The 26,757-nt window shown below is 41.6% G+C and overlaps 1 protein-coding gene across 10 annotated transcripts in view; it reads left to right on the forward strand.

Moving 5' to 3' along the window:
- IKZF1 (IKAROS family zinc finger 1) overlaps nt 1-26,425 on the forward strand; it is a 71,839-nt gene extending 45,414 nt beyond the window's left edge. For 5 of the 10 annotated variants that reach the window (XM_063326222.1, XM_063326220.1, XM_063326221.1 and 2 more), the window contains 6 exons: nt 2,559-2,618; nt 4,723-4,983; nt 10,704-10,871; nt 12,868-12,993; nt 17,489-17,623; nt 21,866-26,421. In XM_063326222.1, the coding sequence (XP_063182292.1) occupies nt 2,559-2,618; nt 4,723-4,983; nt 10,704-10,871; nt 12,868-12,993; nt 17,489-17,623; nt 21,866-22,572 (1,457 nt within the window). In that variant the 3' untranslated portion in view covers nt 22,573-26,421. Of the gene's footprint in view, nt 1-2,558; nt 2,619-4,722; nt 4,984-10,703; nt 10,872-12,867; nt 12,994-17,488; nt 17,624-21,865 lie in introns of all 10 variants that reach the window. The other 5 variants (XM_063326226.1, XM_063326224.1, XM_063326228.1 and 2 more) reach the window with 5 other exon arrangements.
- Nucleotides 26,426-26,757: the final 332 nt, after the last annotated feature.

Genomic DNA, 26,757 nt, shown 5'->3' on the forward strand with positions numbered 1-26,757 from the left:
ATGCTCAAATCCCATTAAAAATCAAAGGGAGTTAGGGAACTCGATTGTTAAAGCGCCCCAGAAGCTTCAGTGTGATTTATCTTTCTCTGTTACACTATAAATTCCTTCGATAGTGAGGTCTTTTGCTTTTTTCTTCTTTAAAAATCACACCGGAGAAGACTATGACTTGGAAGGTAAATGTCCCCTTCCAAGTGGGATTTTGGCCCATGCACTTAAACCTGTGCTGGTGACGAAGTCTCACAAAACTGAAAGGATTTTACATCTGGGAGGGAGTCCCATAGCCATAAGAGAAGATAAATTGGCAATGGACTGAAAACAAATTGCTAATTCTTCACATGCCTTTTTTTTTCCAGCTGCTTATTTCTCTGTCCTTTAAAAGCCCCCTCCACATCCTGTTTCCCAGGAGGTCCATTTGGTTTCTGCTTTCTCCCCACTACTGACTCTTTCACTCTGCAAAACGCCTCCCTTCCCTTGCCACATTGCTCAACTCTTTCCAGGGAAGTGTGACTGTCACCTCGCCCTCCATCCTGCCTTCTCGACTGTCCCAGCCTGAGTCTTGTGCTGAGCCAGCTACGCTGCTCTTCAGTGATAAATCATATCATCACCCCTTTCCCCTTTGAATGTCACTTCTTTTTTTTTTTTTCCAAAGACTTGCATAAACCACCTTTAAGCATAGAATACAGAACAGTCTTTGTAATGTAAATTTCAAATGCTTTTCAGAGAATCCTGAGTGAAGCTCCCAGTAAACATCAGAAAGCACAAGAGACCCACCCAGTGCCCTGCTTTTGAGTAACTTTTCCACACTCTGGGTAGGTGAAAAGGGAGCGGAAGAGAGCTGTCAGTGTGCACTCCACACTCCTTGCACACAAAAAAAAGGGTTTGGATTAAGTTCCCCTGAATTGCAATAATGTGTACAAAGAGAGTAAAATACAGAGCCTTTTAAGGTCATCTCCAACCAAACTGAAGTAAATTCATTAATGAGTAATATCTTAATGGCGTTAGAAGAGCCAATGAGAAATTCTTACCATGAACTATTGTAGAGCTAATTAATGTCTGCATGTGTGTGTACATAGACATGGATGTACCCAGAAATTATTTTTACAAAGACTGTTTTGAGTAACTGGGTGAGAAACCTGTACAAATGCTGAGTGTGTTCTTGATCAGTGCATCTGAAAAGTCTGATTCCCAGGTATTTGTCACATCATCAGTGCCCCAAGAGTGATTTTCCCTTCTACAGCAAGGGAGGGACAGGTACCTCTCCCACAAAAGAAACAGAAAACACTGTTGATTTTTATTTTCAGTCTAAGTTTCCAGAAAAAAAATAATTGTATAGCCTGCCTTCTCATTTCTCATTCAGATTTAATAAAAATCCCTAGTATTTCTACTGGAGCAATTTCTCACCCCTGTTGTGTCTCCTACATCAGCGGGTCTTTTTTTTCACCAGTTTTTATTTGGAAAACAGGATTGCAAAAAGTGCTATGTTTGAACATGAAGAGATTTTGTTTGTTAATTAGACCTACAGAATCTCCGTGAGGACCCAGGGTCAGGCAGGTGGCCTCACCGTCCATCAGCCGTCACTGGCAAAGTGAGCTCCGCACCCGAACCGAGCCCCTGCCATGAGCTGCGCTGGCGAATGGATGCACTTGTAAGGGCATCCTGGATGCTCAGGCTCATCTGCCTGGGGGCATTCACTGAGACGCACAGCTACAGCAGTCCAGGGGCGGAGCTGTCGAGAGCTTTAGTGAAGACTGACTGGATCGATATCGCTATCATTGCTTAGGTCAAGTGATGAACTCCATCATTACCTGTATCAGTGTGCCCCATGGCATGTTAATTTGCACTTGGCTACTCATAGTATGCAGGGTATAGTGTGTTTGTGCAGCCACTTTTGTGTAGATACATTGTGAGGACAAGCCTCAGAAATACAAACAAAAAGATGCCAAAAAGTATGCACAATAATAGATATATAAAATTGAACTCCCACTTCTTCCATTGTATAAGACCAGCAGGCATGAAAAGAAAAACAATGCAATTTCACTTTTTATAACTGCAGTGACTAGAAACAAGGACATATAAAGAAGAGATCTCTGGTACACAAAGAGGGCATGTTGGCAAAAAATAAATCCTGATAGGAAGCTTGCACTGTAGGGACCCGCAGTTTCCTTAGGGGCGGGAGAAAGCTGGGTTAGGTGCTCTGCTCCTGTTGACCTTTTGTATACGCTTTAGCAAAAGTTCCTCTTGACTTCAGCAGGAGTTAACCTGCGAGCAAGGGGAATACCCAAGAGACATTATGCATTTAGAAGACATGTTAAAACTTTTGGGATGCTTTGGAAGAAAAGGGCATTTTTACAAATGGGAATTGTCCTGGGCAGGTCAGGATTCCCCTGCCAACTGTCCTGCTGCTGTTCCTGCTTCATCCTAAACTGCTTGTGTTGCTTCTGTGATGATAGTTCTGTCTTTCTCCTGGGTGTTTCTCTTATAGCAATAATGCCCTCTTCTTTTACATTTACTGCTAGCAGTACCACAAACCAGCATCCTGTTTGCCTTCTTTATTGCAGCTGCATACGGGGCAGAAGGCTTTAGGGACTTTCATGCAATAATTCCCAAATCTTTTTCCCGTAAGTATACTGCAAACTCACTATTTCCATCTAGTTCCTACTTTTATGATTTTTGTTTGTGTCATTTCACTTCTCAGTAATGTGCGTTTGTCTGCATACGCTACCAAAAGGCTTAAGTAGTCTGATCTTTTTGCTTTGTTCGCATGTATTTTGCCTTAACTTAACATAAAGCCTACTTCAAAAGCCACCTTCTCCAAATCCCTGGCAGGCAAGGAACCTGTAATTGTTTTGTATAAATATATTTACATTCAAATTATTATTCTTATAATTAAGAGAAAAAATTGGTGTGTGAATTCTGGAAAATCTCTCATAGCCTCAAGCCAAATATTTCTACTGCTTCTGTTCACCACAGTGAAAACAGCAGTACAGGGTTGTGGTCCACTAAATTTGCAGAATAGCGTAGATCAATTCTCTTTAGCCAGTCATACCATCTTTGTAAATCACTGTTTGGCCACTGGTTTTTTTTTTTCCATATCTCTAAATTATTCCCCTTTTTAGGACATAGGTTTTAAAGGAAAAACTACTATTTATGATGTGCACTCATTCTGTCTTGCATATGATTTCTATTAAAAATGCAATATTTGAAAAATCATTAAAACGCCTAGATCGGTAGACTTTGTAACAGGTGCCCAGTCAAGCAGTGTTCAGAAATACGAACACCTTTCCACTCAAGGTGTTTCCCAGTAGGATTTTGAGTCAGATACTCTTGTCAGTCACATCCGTGCAATCCTCCTGGGACACCTGGGAGGTTGCAGGGTGTAGCAGACAAGAGTTTGTCAAACTTTTCAATTTCAAATGAAGGTCAAGGTCTTTCATCTCTTGAGGTAATTATTGCCCATAGCTTCACTATGTCATTGCTACATCACCGCTTACAAGTAAGGCTACCGTGAAACTTCTATTCCACAAAAGAAAAAGACCTGGTCTTTATTGGGTGAAACAGACTCCTCGTGTGCTCAGCCACTAAAGCAAATGCTCTCCTTTTTGGGGTGGGGTGGGGTGAAGGAAGGGGTTTTCCACTGAAAGGAAAGTAAGACTTGGGGCAATTAAATAGTCTTTTTCAGCCTAATGAAGAACTATTTTTTCACCAAAATAATCAGATTAGAAAAGAGGGAAATAACTGTAAAGATTATTTATTCAATGGAAAATGTCATACAGTCCTGTGGAGAGAAGAGAAATGAATACTGGCATTAACTAATCTGAATCTTGGCCCTTTTCCATAACGTTTAGATTTGCTGTGTTCGTATCAGATCAAATTTACCAACCTATGTGTTATCACATGTAGCAAGGCTATGCCAAATTTATACCTGAATTATTCTTCTAGCTGCAAGCAATTGTCACCTATGGGATTATAACACAAAGGATTTATCCAGTAAACTCAAAACAATTTTTCCACCCACCTTTGTTGATTTGGCCATTTTTTAATAGTAACTCACGGCTGTAGAGATCCTGTCCTCATACTCAGTGATCCTAATCCTGCTGTCTTGAAAACACAGTTATCCTTCGTAAAGTTCCATGTAGATAGTTCTTGCTCTTAAAATCTTTCTTCCATCCTTCTCCACCCTGGTTTCTTTATCAGTGTTTGTACTCTTTGCATTTCCATTGTCCTTGCTTACCCCATAGAACTGCAAACCAAATATTTGGATTCAGTGCAACCCTCAGGAATCTTCCTGCCAAGTGGAGAATGTTGCATTTTTAATTCACTTTCATCCATTGTCTTTGATGAGTTACTTACTTTCACAATTGTTTTGGTCAAATCCATGTGCAGCGGATTCATTTTAAGTTTCATTCCTATTAGCCTGAACTGCCGAAATTAATGTTACAAATGCAAAATTCTCCAAGCGACCTAGGAACAGACTTGTAATGTTGTTTGGGTTCCCAGCTCCCTGGATGCCTTGTATTTGTCTTACTGATATTTGCTGTTCATTGCTCCATGTGTTGCAAAGTCATCTCACTGCCCATAGAAATGTAGTTGTGTTTATAGCTTTTGTTATTTAGGTATATTTTACATGCTGTTTAGAAGTTATCTCCTTTGATGTGATTGTTTCTTTGCCACCATATTTATTCTGTAACAAAACTGAGTGGCATCCTGTATTGTTTTTTTCAGCCGGTAATATTAAAATAGAGACTCAGAGTGATGAAGAGAATGGGCGTGCCTGTGAAATGAATGGGGAAGAATGTGCGGAGGATTTACGAATGCTTGATACCTCGGGAGAGAAAATGAATGGCTCACACAATGGCCCAGGCAGCAAGGCTATGTCAGGAGTTGGAGGCATTCGACTTCCTAACGGAAAGCTAAAATGTGATATCTGTGGGATAATTTGCATCGGTCCCAATGTGCTCATGGTTCACAAACGAAGCCACACTGGTAAGGCCTGACATAGTTTTTCCTTTAGTTGACAAGAATTGGCCACGTATTAGGAACTAAGACTTATTTTCTGTATCATGCACATGTTCCCTCTTGTAAGATAATGCAGCATCGGTGGGCATTTGGAACTCGGTTATTTTGTTACGCCATTTCAGACAGCACAGGAACTGAGATTTCTTCTTGATGGTAGTCCATCTATTGGGCTAGAAATTGTGCAGTTTATTTCGTTTGAAGCTACATGAAAAATTCAAATTGAAAAAAAAAAACAAAGAAGCCTTGTTTAATTTCTAAGACATTTCTAAGAATTGCTGAAGAAAAACTCATTTGTGGCTAACTCTGAAATTGACCCAGTTCTAATGTTTCCAACAATGCAACAAAGCTCATTATGGATCAGTGATTATGAAAGTGATTGATTGGCAAAAGAAATTTTAAGGGAACTGTACTGGCAGTCTTAGTAAAAAAGGGGTTAATTTTATGTCAAATGTTTCATGAAGTAAAAACAAGTATTGTCACTGGTCAAATCTGGACTAACGGGTTTCTACTGGGACACTAAAAGAGACGTGTAAAGATGTTGTGCTCTATAGGGATGGCTTTTAATTATACAGTGCTGTGAATCTTCTTGCCTCGATTTTCTAATTCTAAGTAGCCTCAAAGAGTGCAAAAAAATGAAGAGGCTGAAACAAATGAAGAAGTAAAGACTGGGGTGAGTCTCATTTTACCTGATATAAGCTGTCTAAAAATTGGGCTTCCAATCTAAACTCTAAGGTCATCCATAGTCAAAGGAGAAGAACTGAGCTGTACTGTTGTGTTACACAAGTTACTTTGAAAATAAATAAAGTATTTGGCATTTTTGCATGACTATTCAAATGTGAAGGAATCTTAAAATATTTCTAAGGTAAGAACGACCTCTCTGATGGTTGGATTCCGCTGAAAGTTGTGCTGCTGAACAAAGAGATACTTTCTTCCTCCGCATCCTCCCAATCATGCTTAAATGATTTCCCCAGAATTACTAAGGAGTGCGATTAGCAAAGTGTTTTCAGAGTTTAACAGAGACGATCCATGAAAATACCCGGAGTGTTGTCCATCTCCCCCAGTGCTAATGTCTGTCATTGTGGCTGTGGCTGTTCACGCTCTGGACGTGTGTGATCTGTTGGTGTGAGGTGGGTTAGCCACAGTCAGATGCAGCGCTGGTGGTAGTTAGCAATGCTGTTACATTGCCTACTTCAAAGTGCTCTTCAGTTCAATATGATAAATCCCTCTGTCAGGGAAGAACAGATAATTATCGTTATTGGAAAAGCCACAACTAGTTCTCAGAAGTGAGGCTACAGCCTGCTTCCTAGATATAATAAAGTGCTTGTTGGTCGATTGTTTCCTTTTTTTTCTTTAACTAAATGTTAATGTGGTCCTTTAAAAGTTGACAAAATGTACATGGAAAATAACTTAGACGTGAGGCCTTTTAAACAGACCCATAGGCTTGAAGTGGATGCTGTAGTAGTTGAAATAACATGTTGCAACTTAAAATGCATTTAGAGGCAGAAGTCTTTGTGCCTGTTTAAGGAGGCTGCTGTTATATCAACAGTACGCTGTTGCTGCTTCAGAGGAGCTGTTTGGGGTCCCTGAGGGTCAGAGGCACCAGGGACACACCTGATTTTAGGGAGGCGGTGGGCAGCGCTGCCTTTGTTTCTGGCGCACCGGCTGGTACCCGGCCAGCTGAGTCTCCGGAGGATGAGCTGGGCTGCCCTTTCCCTCCGGCAGCATCCCTGGGGACCGGTTTCCCTGGCACAAACCTCCAGCTGCCCGAACTCCCTGCCTGGCAGAGGGACTCGTGTGCCTGCCAAGGGTGCTCGAGGTGCTGCCACGCAAGGGCTGGCACTCCGACACTTCTCCGCCGTTTGCAGAGCCCTCCCCTTGCCAACGGGACCCTCTTTTTAATCAGGGAACGTGGTTAAAACCTGCGGTGGAAGCATCCCATGAGCTGCACTTTGCTCAGCAGGAACCCCCTTCTGTTACACTTAATAAAACTAAAGGGTGTGAAGTTGCACCCCTGAGTCCTTCCATGGAAAGACAGCCTTTGCTTTCCCTCCCGCCTCTCTCTCGCCTCCTCTCCTGAGCAGCCACTGCAGGTGAGCTCAGGCGGGTTTTCGGGAGCTGGCAAGGGAGTGGAGGCTCAGAGCTGGGAGTTTAAATTAAAGGGACGTCATGAGGAAACAGCAGTGACTGCTTTTCCTTTCAGCTGCGCTGTGAAAATTAAAGTAGAAATGGAATATACTATTACAGACATTTAACTGACTACACCGAAGCCCATTTCAATACATGCCCGGTGAAGGAATAAGACTCGCAAATGAATTACTTTGCTGCTAATTCATGTAAAACCTGCATATGCAGTGAGGTTTCCTTAAATAAATATTTGATAAGTGAACAAAACTCTAGCACACTGAAGTGCCAAAATAAAATGACTGCCTGACCTGATAAAAGGCATAATTACTTTTAATGAATACACCTGCCAAGTGCAGATATGCAGCGCGGCACCTGCTATTTCTGCCGCCTCCTGTCTGCAAGCAGCTGCACAGCACTGGCTGCTTCCTAGCGCCTTACCTGTTGCTCCCGTCTGCGGAGAGAATCCCACTCACAGATGCCCGACTTCTCACACTCTCCTTCCCCAAGGCTTTCAGTACGTCGGTTTTCTCCAGCTTGCTGCTCCCTTGCTTGGTGTTTAGGAAAAAGGAGATCGAGAAAGGAGAGAGAAACTCCCTCCTGCTCCCTCGTGCTGAGACCTCAGGGTATAGAGTCAGGCTTCGCTTGCTCAGTGTGCACATATGTGTGTGCATGTGTGCCTATGTATATACGTGCCAATATATGTGTGTGTGCCTAAGTGTATATATTCCCTCCTTAAATGTACACTCCTTTAACGGAAGTCACCAGTTAGTTCACTTATGTCTTGTTTGTTGGGTCTGAATGTCTCAAATTTATTTAGAAAACTAATGCCCATAGAAAAATGAGCTTAAAAAAAAAAGAGAGGAGAGCTATGCATGCCTCTGAGTATTAGCTGATTTTGTCATTATATTGTTTAAGAAATGAGAAAGATTTCAATTAAGATGATAAATATTCTTCACTGAATAAGTAGTCCAGTGCCCGTGCTCCCACTGTTTGCAAATCACTGCAATGGTGGTTGATTCAGTTGAGGGTCCCATTGCAGTTTTTGCTCCTGGGCCCATATTCATCCATAGCTACACACTGTGCGGTGAAATCTGCCCAGGATAGACAGAACCGGTGAGAAAATAACACACAGAGCCAACTGTTTAAACAAAAGATGCATTACATATTTTTTCTTTCCATCCTGTCCCTTCCCCATTTTGGGGGGGATAGTGCCACAACTCAGTAACCTTCTATCAGCGACTGTCTCCATCCCAGCAGAGCTGGGAGCTTTGCCGGGCTCACAAGTCAGGTGTTCCCCACCCTGGTAGTTGCAGTGTGGACAACCAAGGGCCAGCCAAGCTACACGTAGTTTCAGGGTCTTTCAGTGGTGGTGTCGTTTCCCTTGTACAGCAACGTGAGTGCAAGTTCCCTTACATTTGGTTGTAAGTTTGGTAGAAATGTTTGGTATGCAGCAGGCCCATTTGAAATGCTCCATCCGTCTGTCTTCTCCACCCAGTGCAAGATTTCGCCCTGTCATTGCGAGAGCTGTAGGCTGGAGATACATTTCATTCTTACTTTGCTTTACATTTCATTCCTGGAGTGCTTTTACAATCCTCGTTTTCTCCTCTTACGCTCCTTTGAGCAAAAATAACAGAAATGAGTGCTAGAAAAGCTGTTTAGTAAGAATTAACCATTTCTTCTGAATTTGTGTCCCCCATGACAAACTGACTTCTTCATTACTGTTTCAGTCCATTTCTGAAAAATACCTTCCACGCTGAGTAACTGCCCTAAAGATTAAGAGGTAAAGCAGACAGACTCTTACCCATTTTCTTTTTTCCCCTAACAATTACTGTGCATGGCTTACGAAGTACATTGCAAAATCCTGTAAGGCTAATGCTGGCATTATTGTGGGCCACCCCAGTTGAACCAGTTGCGGATATAATTAAGATGACTGCAGCTACTTGATGGACAAAGAAAGTGAGCTCGTTTGGCTTGACGGGGACTCTGCTGACCTGCTTGAAGCTGTTTGACCAATGAAAATATCTTGCCATAAAGTAGATTAATTTTACTATTTGCTGAATGCTAAAGCTGCCAGCCCTGATGGTCAAGTTTGCAGATTTTTGGGTTGGGGTCGTGCTGCCGTCTCATTGATTTTCAGGTGTTCTACTGCATTACCCAGAAGTCAAAAACGATCATGCTGCACATATGCACACACATATGGACATACACGTTGGCCCTAGATATGCAAAATAATACATGATGGTCAAGTAAGAGAGAAGGAAGAAATTGTTTAACTTGGTTTTATTTTTTTATACATTTTTAACGTCAGCACTGAAATTTCAAATTCAGTATTATTGTTATATAAAGAAAATCAAAACAGAGAACAGAACATCTCTGGGCTGTTTCTAATATTGTAGACGCATTATAATTACTAGAGAAGATTACATTGATGCCGAAGAGAAACAGAATTCAGCAAATGAGTTTCAAAGGCTGGTTTGACTTAGTTGAGGGCTAGGGAGAAACAGGCGCGCGGGAGCGGTTCCTGCTGATGGAGTGCTCTCATGTATAAATTTTCCTCCAGTCCTACCTGGTACAACTGGAAACATATTTTCTTTCCCACTGCCTTAAGAAAAGTCCTCACCTATTCTAAATTTTTAAAAAATAGCTAAGCCAATAAATAAGCATATTGATTTTAAACAGCACTAAAAGGCAAACAACAGTCGTATTAATGTTTGCAAAGGCTGGTTGATTCGCTTCCTTGATAACAGGCACCAGTTCAGACAAATCACGGCTGTGTCTCCTCAAGTTTTTCCCCGTGTCCGTCCAAAGTGTAGTCCAGCAGCGCCCATTTGTGCAGCTCCTCTGTTCATACCTTACCTCGAGAAGGGTTGGGACTTTGGCATGGAAGTACAGGGCTTCCTTTGCACTGTCTTAACTTATGTGATTTTAGTCTCTCTCTTTCTCTCTCTTTCTCTGTCTCTTTCCTGATTTGGCTGCTTAGGGACAGACAGGTAATGGAGAAGAAATTGAAAGGGAAAATACAGGGAAAATGTAAATGAAAAGAAGTTATTATAACTGTTATAATGAAGTGCCTTTCATTTAAATATAAGAATGTAACGCTGAAATGAACTTGTGATCCTGAAATGCATTTTTAATGAGTTTCCTTTTTATTTTGCTGCTTCAGTGGCATATTTTAAAGACCCTTTGAAAAAAGCCACATTAAAAACCCCACCAAATGCCACAACATGCAAAATTGGATATTGGTTTATTCCAAAACTGCTGATCAGGAAGAGTGGCTCTTCAACACAAAATGTTGCAGTCACTTTATTTAAATGAGTTTGAATTTGCATTGTGATGTGCCATTCTGATTTAGAAAAAAAAAATTAGATTTTCAGATCAAATTGACCCAGCCAGTGAAGCATTAAGAAACTGGCAGGTTTAGTCTGAAAGCCTCATGTTATATCAAACCTGCAGCCGGTGGAAGTCACAGAGCAGCAGTGAGAAAACAACTTTCTCACTGAAATCTTTCTCTTGTTACCACATAAGATTTTTTGTTCTCACATATTTTCTCCTTCTCCCTGTAGGAGAACGCCCTTTCCAGTGCAATCAGTGCGGAGCCTCCTTTACACAGAAGGGCAACCTTCTGCGCCACATAAAGTTGCACTCGGGTGAAAAGCCCTTCAAGTGTCACCTGTGTAACTATGCCTGCCGTCGCAGGGATGCCCTCACGGGACACCTGAGGACTCACTCGGGTAAGTGAAGATGCGGGACCATCCAGGAGTGCTTGTCACTGCACCCCTTGAGGAGACGGAGGCGTTCACGGCCACCAAGCTTGGGAGGTCTTCTCACCCCGGGGAGGCGAGAAGCCCTGTGTTGGGTTTAACCCAGCTGTGAGCTGGCCGCAGTGTTTTAGCAGGAAAGAAATGACTAAACTCATGTCATGCTCATGATCCTACACCAGAAGAACTGGGGTTTTTTCCCATACGTCTTGGCTGATTAAAAGTTTCTGTATTAGGGTTTCATCTTACAAGCCTCATGTGAGTAATCCATTTCATGGAACTTTGAACCTGAATTAAAGCTGATGAATGTTTTAGGGTTTGGATGGCATTTAGCCGCTTATAGAGATAATATAAGTTCTACACACCGCAGGTTTTAAGTCACAAAGTCTCAAAAACCTCCAGTTTGGTAGTCATTCTTGACCTAAGGAGTGAATAGCACCTACAGCATTTAGCAGCAGTTATTTGTTGCACCTTGTTATTACAAGTACTTTGAAAGACAAAGGCTGGGAAGGAGGGAGACAGTGGGAAAGAGAAAGATAATAATCTTCAAAAAAAGAGGATTCTGCTAGAGGTTTTCGGGGTTTTGTCTCAAGAGTAATATGGAGATCTGAATAAATATTCTTGAATAGCTGCGCTTTTCCATTACCACGAACATCTCATTGTTTGACAGAAGCCATGGTCAAATACCTTCTGTGAAGCAAAACCAATTTAGCACCTTTAAAGTGCCTTTAAAAGCAGAGTGTTGTCTCATCTAGTTTCCCAAGCTAAGATGGAAATGCAAATTTTTATTTGGCTAGGAGACCTCCAAAACATGTTGCTGGAACTGACACTGGTAGCTTTACTTGCCAAAGTTGGCTTTGGGACCAAGTTCTGAATAGCAGAAGGGGAGCTCTCAAAGTGACATTTTTGTGTTGCAGAAAACTAAGGAAATTCTTCTTTAGCACACACATTAAATAATAAGATGCCTAGTGTTGGTCCCAGATGTGCAAAATAACTTCTACTTCTCCCGTTCAGTCCTGGCCCAATTCAGGAAAGCGCATATTTAGAATACTATTTACCTCCCTCTCCCTTACTGTTGCTGATATTCACGGATGCACGATTTTAAAGGTAATTTTTTGTATACACATGAATTATACCTAGACACTTTTGGCAAACTCTGAGGATTGCGTAGCTAAAGAAACAATGCACAAACTGTAGATTTTCATTAGTTCCTGCCATTGGCAAATTGACATCAGTGCATTACAAAACAAGTTGGATGCCTGAGTCTGATTTTCACCTGAGAATTTGTAAATAAAATTCAAAAGTTAAGCTGTGTAACCATCTAAAATTGTAAAATGACATACGAGGTGACAGCCTTGTCATGCTAATACAGAAAATTCAGGTCCAGAAGTCCATGAAACCATATTGTTACTGCAAAATCCCTGGAACTACCTACATCTGGATTGGTGTAATACAGACAAAAAATTTGTCATGCCATTTCTCTTGAATTTCCACAAGCAGAAAACACGTGAAATCTAACATTGTCCTAAAAGGGTTACGCTGGTTCTGGTTACATCAGAACTGACATCCAGCCGTGGGCAGGTGTCTCTGCCGACACCACCAGTTCCCCCGTTGGCAGTCTCCGCGGGAGCCAGGCACTAAAGCAACTACGATCAGACCTCTGAAGGTGTCTCAGTTTCTAACTTCTGTAGATGCTGGTTTTGAAGATTCAATGTCGCAGTCCTTATCTGATGTGAATAACCTGAAACCAGCTTGCAGCACCCACAGAACTGGCCTGTTGATGTAAAGATATAAAACTAGTTTTCCATTAGTTTGTTTTGTTTTGTTTTTAAAATCAACAAAATATTTCTTCCGTTCACCACAGCGTGAGTTTATTTTGGGGGTGGACTTTTTTCCTGTTGTTCTTACCATTATTAATATGCTGTTGAATACCTCATCTGAATCTCTCAATTAATTGTGTTTTCTCCAGTTGGCAAACCGCATAAGTGTGGATACTGTGGTCGCAGCTACAAGCAGCGCAGCTCTTTGGAAGAACATAAAGAACGCTGTCATAACTACCTGCAAACCATGAATATCTCAAGCAGCCTTTATTCAGGTAATAAACATGTCCATTTGGGGATTAACACTGCCACATACAGAGACAAAGGAGTGCAAAAGGAACAGTAGTACCATTTGTGGCATCTTTTGCATTGGGGAGGCACACACATACCCCATATGTATGATATTGCATCTGGACTTATTCTATATTTGATAAATATGTGGCTGTTACCTCGTTTTGTTTAGCTCAAACAGAAAGCCGAAGTAAAACACACGCATGTAGCAAAACACTTGCAAGACCTGGAAAATTTCAGTTCACCATCTCAAGACAGTATGAGTGCATCGTCTCACCACCTTTCCCTTTTGCTTGGAGTCCTATATCACAGTACTCTTGTGGATGTCTTCTTAAAAAAGACACTTAACATCAGTGTTCTAGGTAGGGCTGCAGAACCTTCTGCATTGCACATCTCCTGCCCTTCCCAGGCACAGTTTAAGGGCCTTACTTGACCACTAGGACCAACGCATCTAACAAGGATGAGCCACCTGGCTTTGATCTCACTCTTCCAAGCAAGAGGACGTAAAGCCAGAGGCATTTAATTTAACCAGTTTGATTGAGACAGTCCAGAAAGAACTTTGTTGCCAGCCTTCTTCCCAACCTCCCCTTTAAAAGAAAACTGGGGGGAGGTGAGGAGCTGTTGTGCTTCTCTGAGATACTGGTCTTATGATGAAGGTAAAATCCATTTCTTGGAGAATATCAAATCTGAAGCTATGCCTCGAGATAAAGCAGGCGGATATTGGGGTTTGGACTTTTTTTAACAAGATCCTAAAGTTCTATATGGGATTGATCGCAGTAAATAGCCATCCAAAATCCCCTTGCATGTGCAGATTTAGATAGAGAATATAAGGTCCAGCTTCTGTGGTGGAGTTTAAGCCCATCCAGTGAGTTAAATTTCTGGCATACCTTTTTGATCCTGTCAGTGTATGTTATTTGGTTTGTCAAATGACAAAAATGGAAGGTTCTCTCTGACTTATTTGCAATGATGCCTAATGTAATATTTTATATCTGGACAGAACCTGAATATGTTTTTACATGCTATCAAATAATGTAAAGTATATGCACATAATGATAGCTGTGAATACAGCTGAGATGCTTCTGGGCAGACAGCATGTTAGAGCAGCGCCCCTTATAATTTTATTGAGGGGCTGGAGAATGCATAAATAGAAAAGCTCGACGTAATATACAGTAGGCAGCAATACCTATTCCTCAAAGAGCTGATGGGATTGAGAAGCAAATATTCTGGTTTTGGATTTGAATTTTCAGTGTCTGGCACATGGATTTGAATGCGTGCATGCAGAACATGAAAATCTGCATGAATGAGTAGCTGAACTACTACTAAAGTTTTAGTAAGCAAAAATGTCCAGATGAAACTGGATATAAGGAATCGTAAACTTTAATAAGAAATAATACAATTTTAGAGGTGGACTTCTGTTTATAGAAAATCATGACAGAAGAGTTTACACTAGCTTAGGACTGAATAGCTAATACCTCAGTGGGAGGGAAACTTGAGGAATTTGTGAATGTTTGGAAGAATGAATTCTTCCTTGCATATGCTGAAAGTATCATATATATCCATATTTCATATAATAGGAGTGCTTTTGCAAATTAGGAAAAAGAATTAAAGGAATAGCTTCTGGCTTTAGACCTTGTATCCTGCCAAAAAATTCACTCTTAAAATAAAACATTTTAGTACTCAGTTAATAAATCAATTCCTTATGTTTCTAAAAATAAACCTTTCCTGCCTTTTTCCTGGTTTCTTGCATTCTAAACAATCTATTTTACTTCATTGCAAACATATCATTTTGCCATGTTTACATTATTTATTTCCCTCATAAACTCAGAGATGAAAATGTGCAATGAAATAGTTGAGAGCGAGTGAGTGTCCTTCTCGGATTTTTAGTGCATTCTACATTATAGCTAGAAAAATAACACTGTTCTTCTAATATTTCATAGTGTGATATGGAGCTGTTAGAGTCATAATTCAGGCCCTTTTTTTCCCCCAGACTCAAAAAAGTTGGTACAAAATTCTGCCAGGACATCCGATTTGACATTCTGCTACAGTGGGATTGGTTTTTACAGCAGTTTTAAAATACTTTGTTCTGTGTACATACAAAAAATGTCAGTATAAAGGACCTAAACTGGTAAAAGCTTTCCATCAGCTTGTAAATCTAACAAATATAATTGGGACAGTACTTAAATAAGGGAAAGATCCAGCATAGAGGAGTAAGGAGGGGAACAAGAGGTTGTATTTATATTTTAGCCTTTGTTTGCTTTCTTTAAAAGAAGGAGATTCAGCATGAAATTAGGAACCTGCTGAATCTAATGGCCAAATTCTGATTTTAAAGGACTAGAATCTCACCATTCATGTGAAGTTCTTATTTTAGAGGTATTAATTGGAGTTTTGCATTTGAGTTGAGTGGAAGGGTGCTGAAGTCTTATCAGCCAGGCCTCTATAAAATAACAATAGAAATAGTTTCTGAAGTTTAGAAAGCATCAATTATAATTTCTTCTGTCACTTGTGGATTTTCATTTGGAAAGATAAATAATTTTTTTTTTCGGTTCACAGACAGCAAATTATAGAAAAATAGTTATCAGGTTGGTGGCAAATTGCAGGGGGTGTCATTTGCCAAGGCTGGAAATCAGTACATAATTCAATTTGGCCAGTTTGGGTTTTTTTTTTATAGCTGTTTTAAAAGTTGCCATATTAAAAGTTTGGCAGTTGAATACATAGCTTACCCTCTCTTGAACTGACCAGAAACAGAGTGTTGTTATATCCGAAACAGATATTTCTTGATCATTTCAACTTTTAATTAAAAATTCAGTCTTTGTTTCCCTGTCGATGAACAGGCTGCTTTAAAACATTCCCTGTAAGTCTCTTCCCAACGTGGTACCTGGAAGCCTTAGCCAGCGCATGACGTTTGCTACTGTGTGCTGGTTCGATGGTGACTAGATACCATCAATGCCCTTTACTATCCTGCATCTTCATGACCAAATTCTGCCCCTATCTTGCATTGCTGACAATCTTTAGCATCTTATGGGACTGGGGCATAATTCCAGGAGACTCCTTGTCACTGTCACGGTCACTGTCACTGCAGTATGTGCTGCTGCAGCAGGGGCTCAAGAACCGGTTGTTTACTCTTCCCCTTGGTATTGCGGGTTGTTGCTGTCTAGGACACCTCACCTGTTCTTTCCAGTTGTCCACCAGACCCTGATTTCGCATCTTTCAGGAGCAATGAAACTTTCACAGTCATCCTTTTATAATAGCGGTATGTTGCAAAAATAACATTCCATAGGAACAGCGTGTTCTCAACTATTGAGAAACACCCAGGTATCAGACTAAGGGGTTCTGTGAACCCATCTCATAGCTAAAAGGAGGAAATCCAGCGATAAAACAAATTCTCAGCAGGCAGAGAAGGCAAAACGTAGTGGAGTGGTGCACCTAATTGAAATAGCTTGCAGAACCAAAGTCTAAAAAAATCATCTTTTCTTTCTCCCTTTAATAGCAACTCACAAGTTCAGGAAAAATATCCATAGCCTAGTAGCAGGTAAAAGTCAAATTAACCTCTTTCTCTCCTGTCTCTGACCCACCTTGCAAAAAAAAAAAAAAAAAAAGAAAAATACAAAAACCAGTTGTGCTGTGATCTCACTGGGTATCACCTTTACTTTAGATGCTAGAAGTCAGAAATACCTTTCCATACATTTTTTCATAGTCATTGCTTTGACAGTGCATTTTCATACATCCTTTCTGTTTCTGCAGGAAAATACTGAAGTGAAATGTGGTGAAAGGGAAATAGCCTCCCTTTCCTAGAGCCTCATAGTTAAGCTCCTTTCTAATCCTACAGTGTCTCAGCAGCAGCAGGAAGTTGGGAAGCACGTCTGAGTGTTGGAAGTCAGCACTCCACTATAAATGTGACTTTAGCAACTAGGTTAAATTGCCGTTTAAAGTCTAAATTAGCATCAAGGACGTATAGCAATATTTACTAAGGGAGAAGGGGAGAAGGGTTGGTGTGCCTTGCAAACACGTCTTCCGCTGCTGGAGTTAAGAAGTTTGGCCGTTGTTCCTGCTAAAGAAGCGATGGTCGTTCAGGTGGTTCCACTGGGAGAGGTGCAGAGGGACGGGTGGGGTGACAGCGGGAGGGTGGAAAGATGAACTGCTGCATGTCCCGTGTAATGTTAGGATGTAATTTATTCAAGGCAAAGCAGAGTGGCTGTAGAACACGGGTGGAGTGATTACGTTACATACAGGCAGGCGCCTTCCAGTTGCAATCTCGTTTTGGTATCCTAAACGAGGGAAACATGAACAAGTGCATGGATTAGTTGGCGTGAGGGATTTTGTTACCAGGAGTCAGAATCCTCCTGTGCCTGCAGTGGTGAGCTCCTCCTTCCGGCTGGTTGGGAGCTAAAAGACATTAGCTGAGAAACAATAACCTGAAGACGATAGTTCCATTAAAATGGAACGAGCATGCCTAACCCTTCTGATGTCATTTGATTTCAGTCATAAAAGAGGAAACTAACCAGAGTGAAATGGCTGAAGACCTGTGCAAGATAGGGTCAGAAAGATCCCTCGTGCTGGATAGACTAGCAAGTAACGTCGCCAAACGTAAGAGCTCTATGCCTCAGAAATTTGTTGGTAAGAGTTAAACGTTTGCTGTCTCCTAAAAAATAAAACAAAACAAAGCCCAAAAAAAGGGTCTCACAGGATTTTTACGTTTGCTTCATGATTTTACTTGTTTAACTAAATTACCAATATCTGTCTCTGTAGAAGCAGATACAGCGATGTGTTGGGGGAAAAACAAAACAACCAAACTTCTCCAGCATACATTTCTGCATGTTTAATTTTCCACATCTGGAGACTGAGTTTAAGCCTTCTTCCTGTCTTTTTCTAATGCTTATGAACCAGATCGTTACAAGATCTGGATAGGGTCTTGAAGTTGCCCTAAGAACCTAAAGATAGGAATAAAAGTTTCCTATTGGAAAAGCATTTGACCACACTTTCAGGGTTATTTTATTAATATCTTGGATGACATCCAGATCTGGGCATATCGGTGTTTGTGAAAGCATTTGTGAATAGTTGAGCATGGGCTGGATAATATTCTTCACCCCTTTAGAAAGTCTGTATACTTTTACAGCCCAGAATGGTCACGGAAATAAATGTACGAAGGTCTGAGAACAATACCTAAATGAAAACATCTTTGGGTACATTCTATAAATGATGCAAAAACTTCATGCCCGTTGCACCTAGTAGGCATGTTTTTGTTTTAACAGTGAAAAAATGGAGGCTATATTGTTCTGTTTGGTGAGCCTGTACCAAGTAGGGGTTAGATCAGTTCTGTAATAGTGAGACCCACAGACAATGTTTTTTCAGCTATGTAGAGTTAGTCTTAAATGAATAAAAACATGGGAGATCAGAGGACAGCATATACTCTTAGGTAGTTAGGTTCTTTTATAATTCTCTGCACATTCATTTATAATATTAGTCTGTAGGAAACAAGCAGAGAAAACCGAAGTCTTTGAAAAAAACCCCCCACACTAAGAAGGTCTTCAGTTAAAAGTTAAGGCAAAAAATACCAGTTTACAGGACAGAAATTCCAAATATACATTCTTCAATGAGGACACAAAGGTGAAAGGAAAGTTAGTATTTCTGAGACAAGGAAAGGGGAGTCTCAGGCTACGTCAGGAGGTGCAACAAAAGGTTTGAAATGAAAGTCCAAGATTGTCTTCAAGTCCAAAGGCAACAATTCCAGGAGGTAGTCAAGGATAAGAAATGCTTATGCTTATAAAGGGACAAAAGTTGTATTAGAGGTAGTTACTAAGAAAATATCAACTATGTGAGGTGAACCTGGTTCGTTTAGAAATTCTAGCAACTGATTGCATTAGGCAAAATACTAATTCTGTGAAAGCTCCAGCAAGACCAGAAGCATTAAAATTTTAAAAGTACTAGCAAGTATCCTATATGCGATGTATCCATGGGTGTGAACTGGCTTTTTCGTTCTCCTTTTCTCTCTTCACCCTGAGAATAACTATGAGTTTTAGGAGGGCAGAGTTTCCTGTCAGTTAGTTATTCAGGGTGAGATGTAGGAAGACAATTTACCGACAGCAGATATTTATGGAAATTTGCTAATCTTCAAAAGGATGAACTTTTCTGACAAGAAAATGCCCCCAAATCCTTTCCTTTCCAGTCCTCACCTGCTGCTTCATGTAATAGGTAAATTCCTGATTAACACAAGCTTGGGCCAGCTGGTCAGGAGAGCTTTTGGGTAATAAAACATATTTATTGCTCCTGTAGATTACCGTGTCATCCCAATCCCCGTGCTGAATTCCAGGGAGAAGGAGCAAATGGCATCCTTCGCCTAAGGGGGAGACTCTCTGCTGTTTCACTCGTCGTTCTCAAGGCTAAATTCATTACCTTTCAAAAGTGAGATTGTTCACCAAATTAAGCCAGTTATCTGTAAAATTCTCTGTTTTTTCCAAACTGGAATAGCTCCCAGACCCAAGAGCAGAACTGGGCCATCCAGACTAGAGAGTGAGAACTTCAAGCGAGGTTGACACATGTTTATCATGTTAAAACAATAGGCAGCAAAGAAAAGAGAGGGGTTTAAAAAAAAAAAAAAGGTAAAGAAAAAGATGGCCACCTGCACGAAGTGCATTTTTACTGTTTAGGTACCTGCTGCAGAACCCTGGGCAGTGCGAAGCCTGAAGTGCATCAAACCATTAGCAGTTTAATTTACTTATGCTTTAATAACCACAGAAATGAGCTATTATTTTTAATGAGTGCAAATATTATCTGCATTGGCCAGATACAGGAATGATACCTTCCTACCTTAACTTTGTGTCTGTTTCAGACAGTTCTGCTTGGAACCAAATTTTTCTTATGAGCACTTGATCCTCTCAGTCCACCTACCAGCTGGCTATGCTACATAAAGCAAATATTACCCAAGAAACAGCTATTAAAATTGTGCGCTTTTTTTGTGTATAATGAAGACCAGTCCAACTTTTTGGTGATACACAGTGCGCATGGAATACAAACTATTGGGACCTAATTTTTTCCTTCTTGGGTTAAGGGTATACATTTATATTAGGACAGTTTTTCTCTATGTCGTTCAAGAGTCTTTCACAGCGCCTATTTGGAATCTTAAGCCTCAAACTCTGCCTGAAAACTCTATGGCATTAGAATGGGCAAATCTGAAAAAAAAATAAAATGCACCCCAGCAGAGGGGAGCTCAAATTGGCAGAATAACGGGGAAAGGAAAGAAGAGGAAGTCGAAGCTTGTGCAGCGCAGCGAGAAGGTGTCTGTGCCCTACATCCCTTATAGGAACTTACGCAACGCTCGGAGTGTTTCTTCGCTTGCAGAGCACAGACGAACTGGTGTGAAACCAGATCTTGTGGGAAATGTAGACAGCACGGCTTTCTACACTTCAGCCCCATCATTGCAATAGTGTCATGCTAGAAGTTTTCTGGGCTCTTCGCTGACTCGGAGTAGTCAATTTGAGTAGAAACTGGGTGGGAAATTGTTGATAAATCAATGTGCAGATCTTCTGGTAAATTTTCCATGCTCCTATTAGCCTTTCTTTTAGTCAGATTAGGACTTTCCAAGGCCTACCAGCAAATGTCACGTTGATTAGAAAAGTGTGACAGCACCTCACAGAGATGTTTGTGGCTTTCAATGAATTTCCCAAGATCTGCAGAGCTACAAAATCCATCCGGACTGTAAACAATGTGTTATTGGTAGTCCCTAAGACTCTGTGGGAATTTTTTACCCTTTTGCCTTTGCACAAATTTATTAGGAGCCTGATAATATCAGCGATGCTTTACACTGTTTGAGGAGGCTGTTCAGGTTCATAAAATCAGCGTCTGTGCTTTTAAATAGTTTATCCCCCTCCTATCTTTTACCTTCTATGTTTTGCTTAGACATATCTGTCCAGGAATTTTGAGAAACTGTAGTGAAACTCAGCATTCAATACCAGGGTATCCAGATAGAGATACATTACTGCAGCCTGATTTTTAAAAAATTAGGAGTCCCCCCTTTACTTCTGGCATCCCAAATCAGAGTGGAAGTTACAAGTAAAAAGTAATCTTGCTCTATATAGGGCTCTTTACCTCACAGGAAAAATATATTCCAGCTACAAATACAGTTAAATTTTTTCCATGGTTCTTGACTGCTCCTGTAGATGATAATTTTTTGACACAAAATTTCTAGGAACGTGAGTAGCTTCTGGTAATGTGCCTAACAGGGCTTAATTTAAAAAACAAGGTGTAGGGGGGAGGTGGCAGTATGAAAAGTTAAGTTTTTGTTGATTTTTCTTCAAAATGACAAATAACCACGTTGCTGGTGTGGGTTATTTGTAAAGAATTGAAGGTCTAAAACGAAAAGATACGATTTCCAGTCTAAAATTGTAATACTTTAGGGAAAAATATTGATAATATGCTTCATGCTGTGAAACATAAAGGCCAGGCTCACGGTAACTGTGCTGGAACACCGTCTTCACTAACCACAGAGACGTGCCTCAGGTCACTGTAGGAGGCTGTTGAGGGAGCCCGGTTAGAAAGGAGAAAGAGAGGAGGAAGCACTTGATCTGTAGCTCCCATGAGTCCCCATATAATTATTTCCAGAATCTGTTTTCATCCATTTGCTTTTCCAAAGACCTCAAATTATTTTGCAGGTTAAAAAAAAAAAACCAAAAAACAAACCACCAACCAACCAACCATTTTTCTGACCAGCTGTATTAAAGAACTATGAATACCTCGGGTGAATTTCAGAGGTGGATTTGATCAACTCTTTTCTTCCATGTTGCTGTTTTATTAATCCATGATGTTTGGTTCCTTAATTATGTAGAAATCAGCCCTCTAACTCCTGACTGTTTTTCACTGCAGGTGAGAAATGTCTGCCCGATCTTCCATACGACGCCACCACCAACTATGAGAAGGAGAATGAGATAATGCAGACGCACGTTATAGACCAGGCCATTAATAACGCCATCAGTTACCTGGGGGCAGAGTCCTTGCGTCCCCTTGTCCAGACACCACCAGGTGGTTCTGAGGTGGTGCCCGTCATCAGCCCCATGTATCAGCTCCACAAATCTCTTGGGGACAATCAGGCTCGCTCCAACCACGCAGCTCAGGACAGCGCAGTGGAAAACTTGTTGCTGCTTTCCAAAGCCAAATCCGTCTCCTCCGAACGAGATGCCTCTCCCAGCAACAGCTGCCAAGACTCAACAGATACAGAGAGCAATAACGAGGAACGCAGTGGTTTAATTTACCTGACAAACCACATAGGTCCCCACGCAAGAAATGGCATCTCGATAAAAGAAGAAAACAGGCAATACGATGTCTTGAGGGCAGGTACTGACAATTCCCAGGATGCTTTCAAAGTGATCAGCAGCAATGGGGAGCAAGTGAAAGTTTACAAGTGCGAACACTGTCGAGTCCTTTTCTTGGATCACGTGATGTACACGATCCATATGGGCTGCCACGGGTTCCGCGATCCTTTTGAATGCAACATGTGCGGCTACCACAGCCAGGACAGGTACGAATTCTCTTCCCACATAACTCGAGGGGAGCACCGTTTCCACATGAGTTAAAACTCCTCCGGCACAGCCCTAGCCTCCACAGCTGCGTTACTGGAGCTGCACGAGCCACGACAGCAGCAAAGCACAAGTCAGCTGGACAGTAAAAGTAACAAGAGAATCAAAAGTTCAGTGATCTTCTCCCACAAGAAAAGATTTTTTTTTTCCTATTGGTAGCATGCATTGCAACTCAGTTTTCTAAAATGAGTACTGAAGTTTTTACTGAAAAAGTTTGACCACCAAAAACCTTTAGTAATGTAAGTAGGAGCTTTTGTAGTCACATAGCTGAAAGCCCTTCCCTTAACTGATGCTTCTTGCAAACCTCCCTTGCCAAAACTGTTAACCATGCACAGGATGCACCACGCGGACGAGGACGGGACAGGCAGGAGTGGCCAAGTTTTCCCTCTTAACACCCCGAGCGCAGGGCTCTTACAACAGGTGTGTGTTTTTTGACTTCCTGGTATTATCTGACTCTTTTGGGAAGATTAAACTCAACTAAAGACGGAGGGGCCCATCCCAGACGACTTTGCAGGCAGCTGGGGTGGGACGGGACCCCCAGCCAGAGGGTCCTGAGTTGCTTTGGTGGTAAAGAGTAGAACGTTTCCACCTGCGAGGGTGCTGCTGGTATTGACGTCGCAGCATGCCTTGTTTGTGTCACTAGGCGGGCGAGCAGGTATGTGAACGAGATAAGAAACACCCTTGTAATATACTCTGTGAAGTATGAATTGCATTTAATGTATAGAAAAAGGGTATTGTTGGCTCTTCTTTGAATAAATGTTTTCTCACCCTGTCCAATAAAACCCCACTTTTCATTACGAAACCCCTCTTCTCTCTGCATAAACAAGTTACGATGTATTTAATTTTTCTTTCCTTCTTTTTAAAGCTCTAGTTATTTAGAAAAGTATGACGTACAGTCGAGAAAAGCACCAGCTAGAAACACATGTGAGGAAGGGCTCTCTGTGCACATTTTTCATCTTTTTAAACTGCCTGGAAAATATCCAAGTGTCCCCCTCTCTTACATGTGAAAAAACGATCCCATTTTGCTTGCACAGAAGATGTCCTCTTGTCGATTTTGTGGCTCTACCTGTAAGTGTTGCACTTTTAATTATTTTTAAAGCACGGAGCTGAATTAAACCAACCAGTCAAAATCTGTGGCCTTCCTCCTTTTTCCTGGCACTTGCTATTTGGGTGGACCAAGCCCGGCAAAGGTGCTGAGAACCCTGGCTTCCTATTCAACAAATCATTTCACCATGTGCTTTAAGTTGCTTTTACTTCAGCGGAACTGATCTTCAGGTTAAAAAAAACCGGCGTTTTGCTGGATGGAGATCAGAGACTGCAGCACTTCGCAGAGCGCAGCAAAATCCACGAGGAGCTTACTCCGTGGCAGGTTCCGCTGCAGATGCTGTAACTTCAGTTGGAATAAAAACTTCTATGAAGAATAGATTTTAACCCCAAACACAGCTGATGTTAAAAACGTATTTTTTAAAAAAATCTTCTCCTTAACTTCCTCTTCCAAATAGTTCATTCCTCTCCCTGAACACCCTCGTACTTTTAAGACTGGGCAAAAAAGACACTCTTGCAGCTGCATAAAAATCTGTCGTCGGTGCTGCAATACTTCCTGGGCAACATTCATAAAAATAACCCATCTTATTGAGTTAATGTATAAATGCTTCCACTCTGCATAAGAAATGGCTGTTCTCCAACTAACACCATCACTCAACCACCAAGACTAGCCGTCTTGGCATACAGTTACACGGGCTCCATTCGGAAGGGCATGCAAGCGCATGTATTTATTAGAAAAGAGACTCGGTGGAACCATGAGTGCTGAACCAATTTGGCCTGATATGTGTAGCTATATTTGATACACGTTTCCTATATACACATGCTCTTACAGGCACGCAGAGTTCCTTCTTCTGCTTTCACTTTTGCAGGTGTAAGACAAGAGCAACAACACTGAAGTTAGAGGAAAGGTACTGGTGAAATAATGAATTACAAGTATATGCTTTTTCAATTTCACGTCTTAACTTTGCACGCCAGCTGTAAGAAAGCCATTTACTTCACGTGACACGCGGGCGCAGCGGTGGTTTTACACGGAAAGTGCCTGCGTGCGTGCCCGTTTTGTAGCTTTTGCCACCAAATGCGAATGCTGTGTATGACAGTCCGTAGCCCGATGCGTGTAACCCACAGCACGGAAAACAAATCCCCAGTAGGTGTTTGGTGGGATGGTACATACAGGGTGGCCCATGACCCCCCCCAAAAAATGAGTGTAAGCCGCGGGCCCAAAGGTCATTGCCCTAAGAGATGTTACTGCTTGCTACCTTCCAGCCCGCGGCACCGCGCAGGGGGTGGGCACAAGGAATCGCCGGCCACTTTCATGCCGCGACTACGGTTTTGTCGCCGATGCCTGATACACGTCCAGCTTCAAGAGAGACGGTACACGGCAATGAGGTGTTACCAGTTACGTATTTTGTACAGGAATGACCCGAAGAAGGCCTTCAAGGGAGGAGCTTGAAGTGATGATTTTCCTTTTTTTCTTTTTTTTTAAATAAAGTTGAAAGGGGTTTGTTTTTTCGTAGCTGGTGGGGATACATCCAGCTGGTTTTACCCCTTGTCCTTTATCCCTCCTCCTCCTCCTCGGAGCACGAGGTCAGGGAGAGCATCTGTCGCCTGTCATTGGCCGATCCAGCCTAAGCCACGACACCCCGCTCCGCTTTCGATTGATGCCAGTCAAGAAGGGACGAAGTAGCTCCCCAGCCCTGCTTCAGTGTCCTGGGTGTAGTCAGATATTGGCTGGACAGGAATAGTCTGGTTTTACCGCTCTGACACCTCTTTCCTGCTGCTCTTAGAGTTAGGCCACTCTACACCCCATACCATAATTTTCTTTTTTAACCCTTCATTTTAAGACACCCCAAGCTATAAAAGGGGAGGGCAGAAGCTTACGCAGGTGGTTTTGTTTGTTTGCTTTTGCTAAAAATCCAACACAAATAAAGCCCCATCCATTACCCGTGTAAAGAAGGATCGCTCCGGTGGAGTTTAAGGCTCCTTTGAACTTAACTTTTACATGTGATTTCTGGGCAGGGTCACCACCTCGGCAACATCTCTGTGCACACACGCACGTGGATGAATTTCTGTGTCGCTTTTCTTGTCGACGTGCACGTGCCCGAGCTGTGGGGTTGTGTATCGTTAATATTTTATATACATATGTATGTGCGTACATATAGATCTCTAAAATGGTTCGCGTGGCACGATGCTGCACTGCCAGACACTGTCAGTGGGTTTGTTTCCTGGGTCTGGAGGTTTCTTGTTCATACTATAAGAGAATATGTCGATGTTGTATATGAAACAGTACAGTAGCGTAAGTAAGTATATCAAGACACAGTGTATCAGAGGCCATAGTCTAAAGGCAGGAGCAAACAGCATTCCCCGGTCACTAAGAGGCTTTTTAGGTTTGCTATTTTTCGGGGTTTTTTTTTCTTTTTTGCACAAATTCATCTTCTATTTTTTTAGAAACAAGCGTTTCATTAGTTTTATTTATGAACATATGCAAGAAAATAGGATGTTGTATATGTGTACATCAAAAAAAAAATGTGCCCTCAGAAACCTAGTTTAGTGTAATCTCCCTTTTTCTCCTTTTTTTTTTTTTTTTTTTGCTGTGGTGCAATGCCCTGATATGGTTTAGTTGAACCCTAAAATGAGTAAATATGGTGAATAGCTTTACGTTTATGTCTTTTTAAAAAAGGTAAAAAGTAACCACTTCCCAGCGCTTCCCCAGACATCGCCTTTTCTAATAGAAAAGTTGTATTTACACACTTTTTTTTCCCATGATTTTATATTGTAACTTCATTTTTCTTCGAGAACATTGTATTTAAAAAAAAAAAAACAACAAGCAAACTTTATAAAAATTGGAAATGTTATTAAATTACGTCTGCAAAGTGAGATGTGTCTTTTAAGACAAGAGAACATGGTAAAGAAAATCCAAACCCAAACCCCAGAACAACTCTCCCAGCAGGTGACGAAGTCGTCAGGTACACCTGGAGGCCGTGGGGGGGGTGGGAGGGGGTGTGACTGTGTGTGCGAGCGGGCAGCATATGGTGCGATGCAGGTAGGCAGCTCCGTGGGCAGGGAGGGAGCCCTGAGGATCGTGCGTGGCCTCAGCCCCAGCCGCCGCAACTGTAGCCCACATTGTGGTGAGTTCATCCT

Source organism: Chroicocephalus ridibundus, chromosome 2 (genome assembly GCF_963924245.1).
Source record: "Chroicocephalus ridibundus chromosome 2, bChrRid1.1, whole genome shotgun sequence".
Classification (NCBI taxonomy): Eukaryota; Metazoa; Chordata; class Aves; order Charadriiformes; family Laridae; genus Chroicocephalus; species Chroicocephalus ridibundus.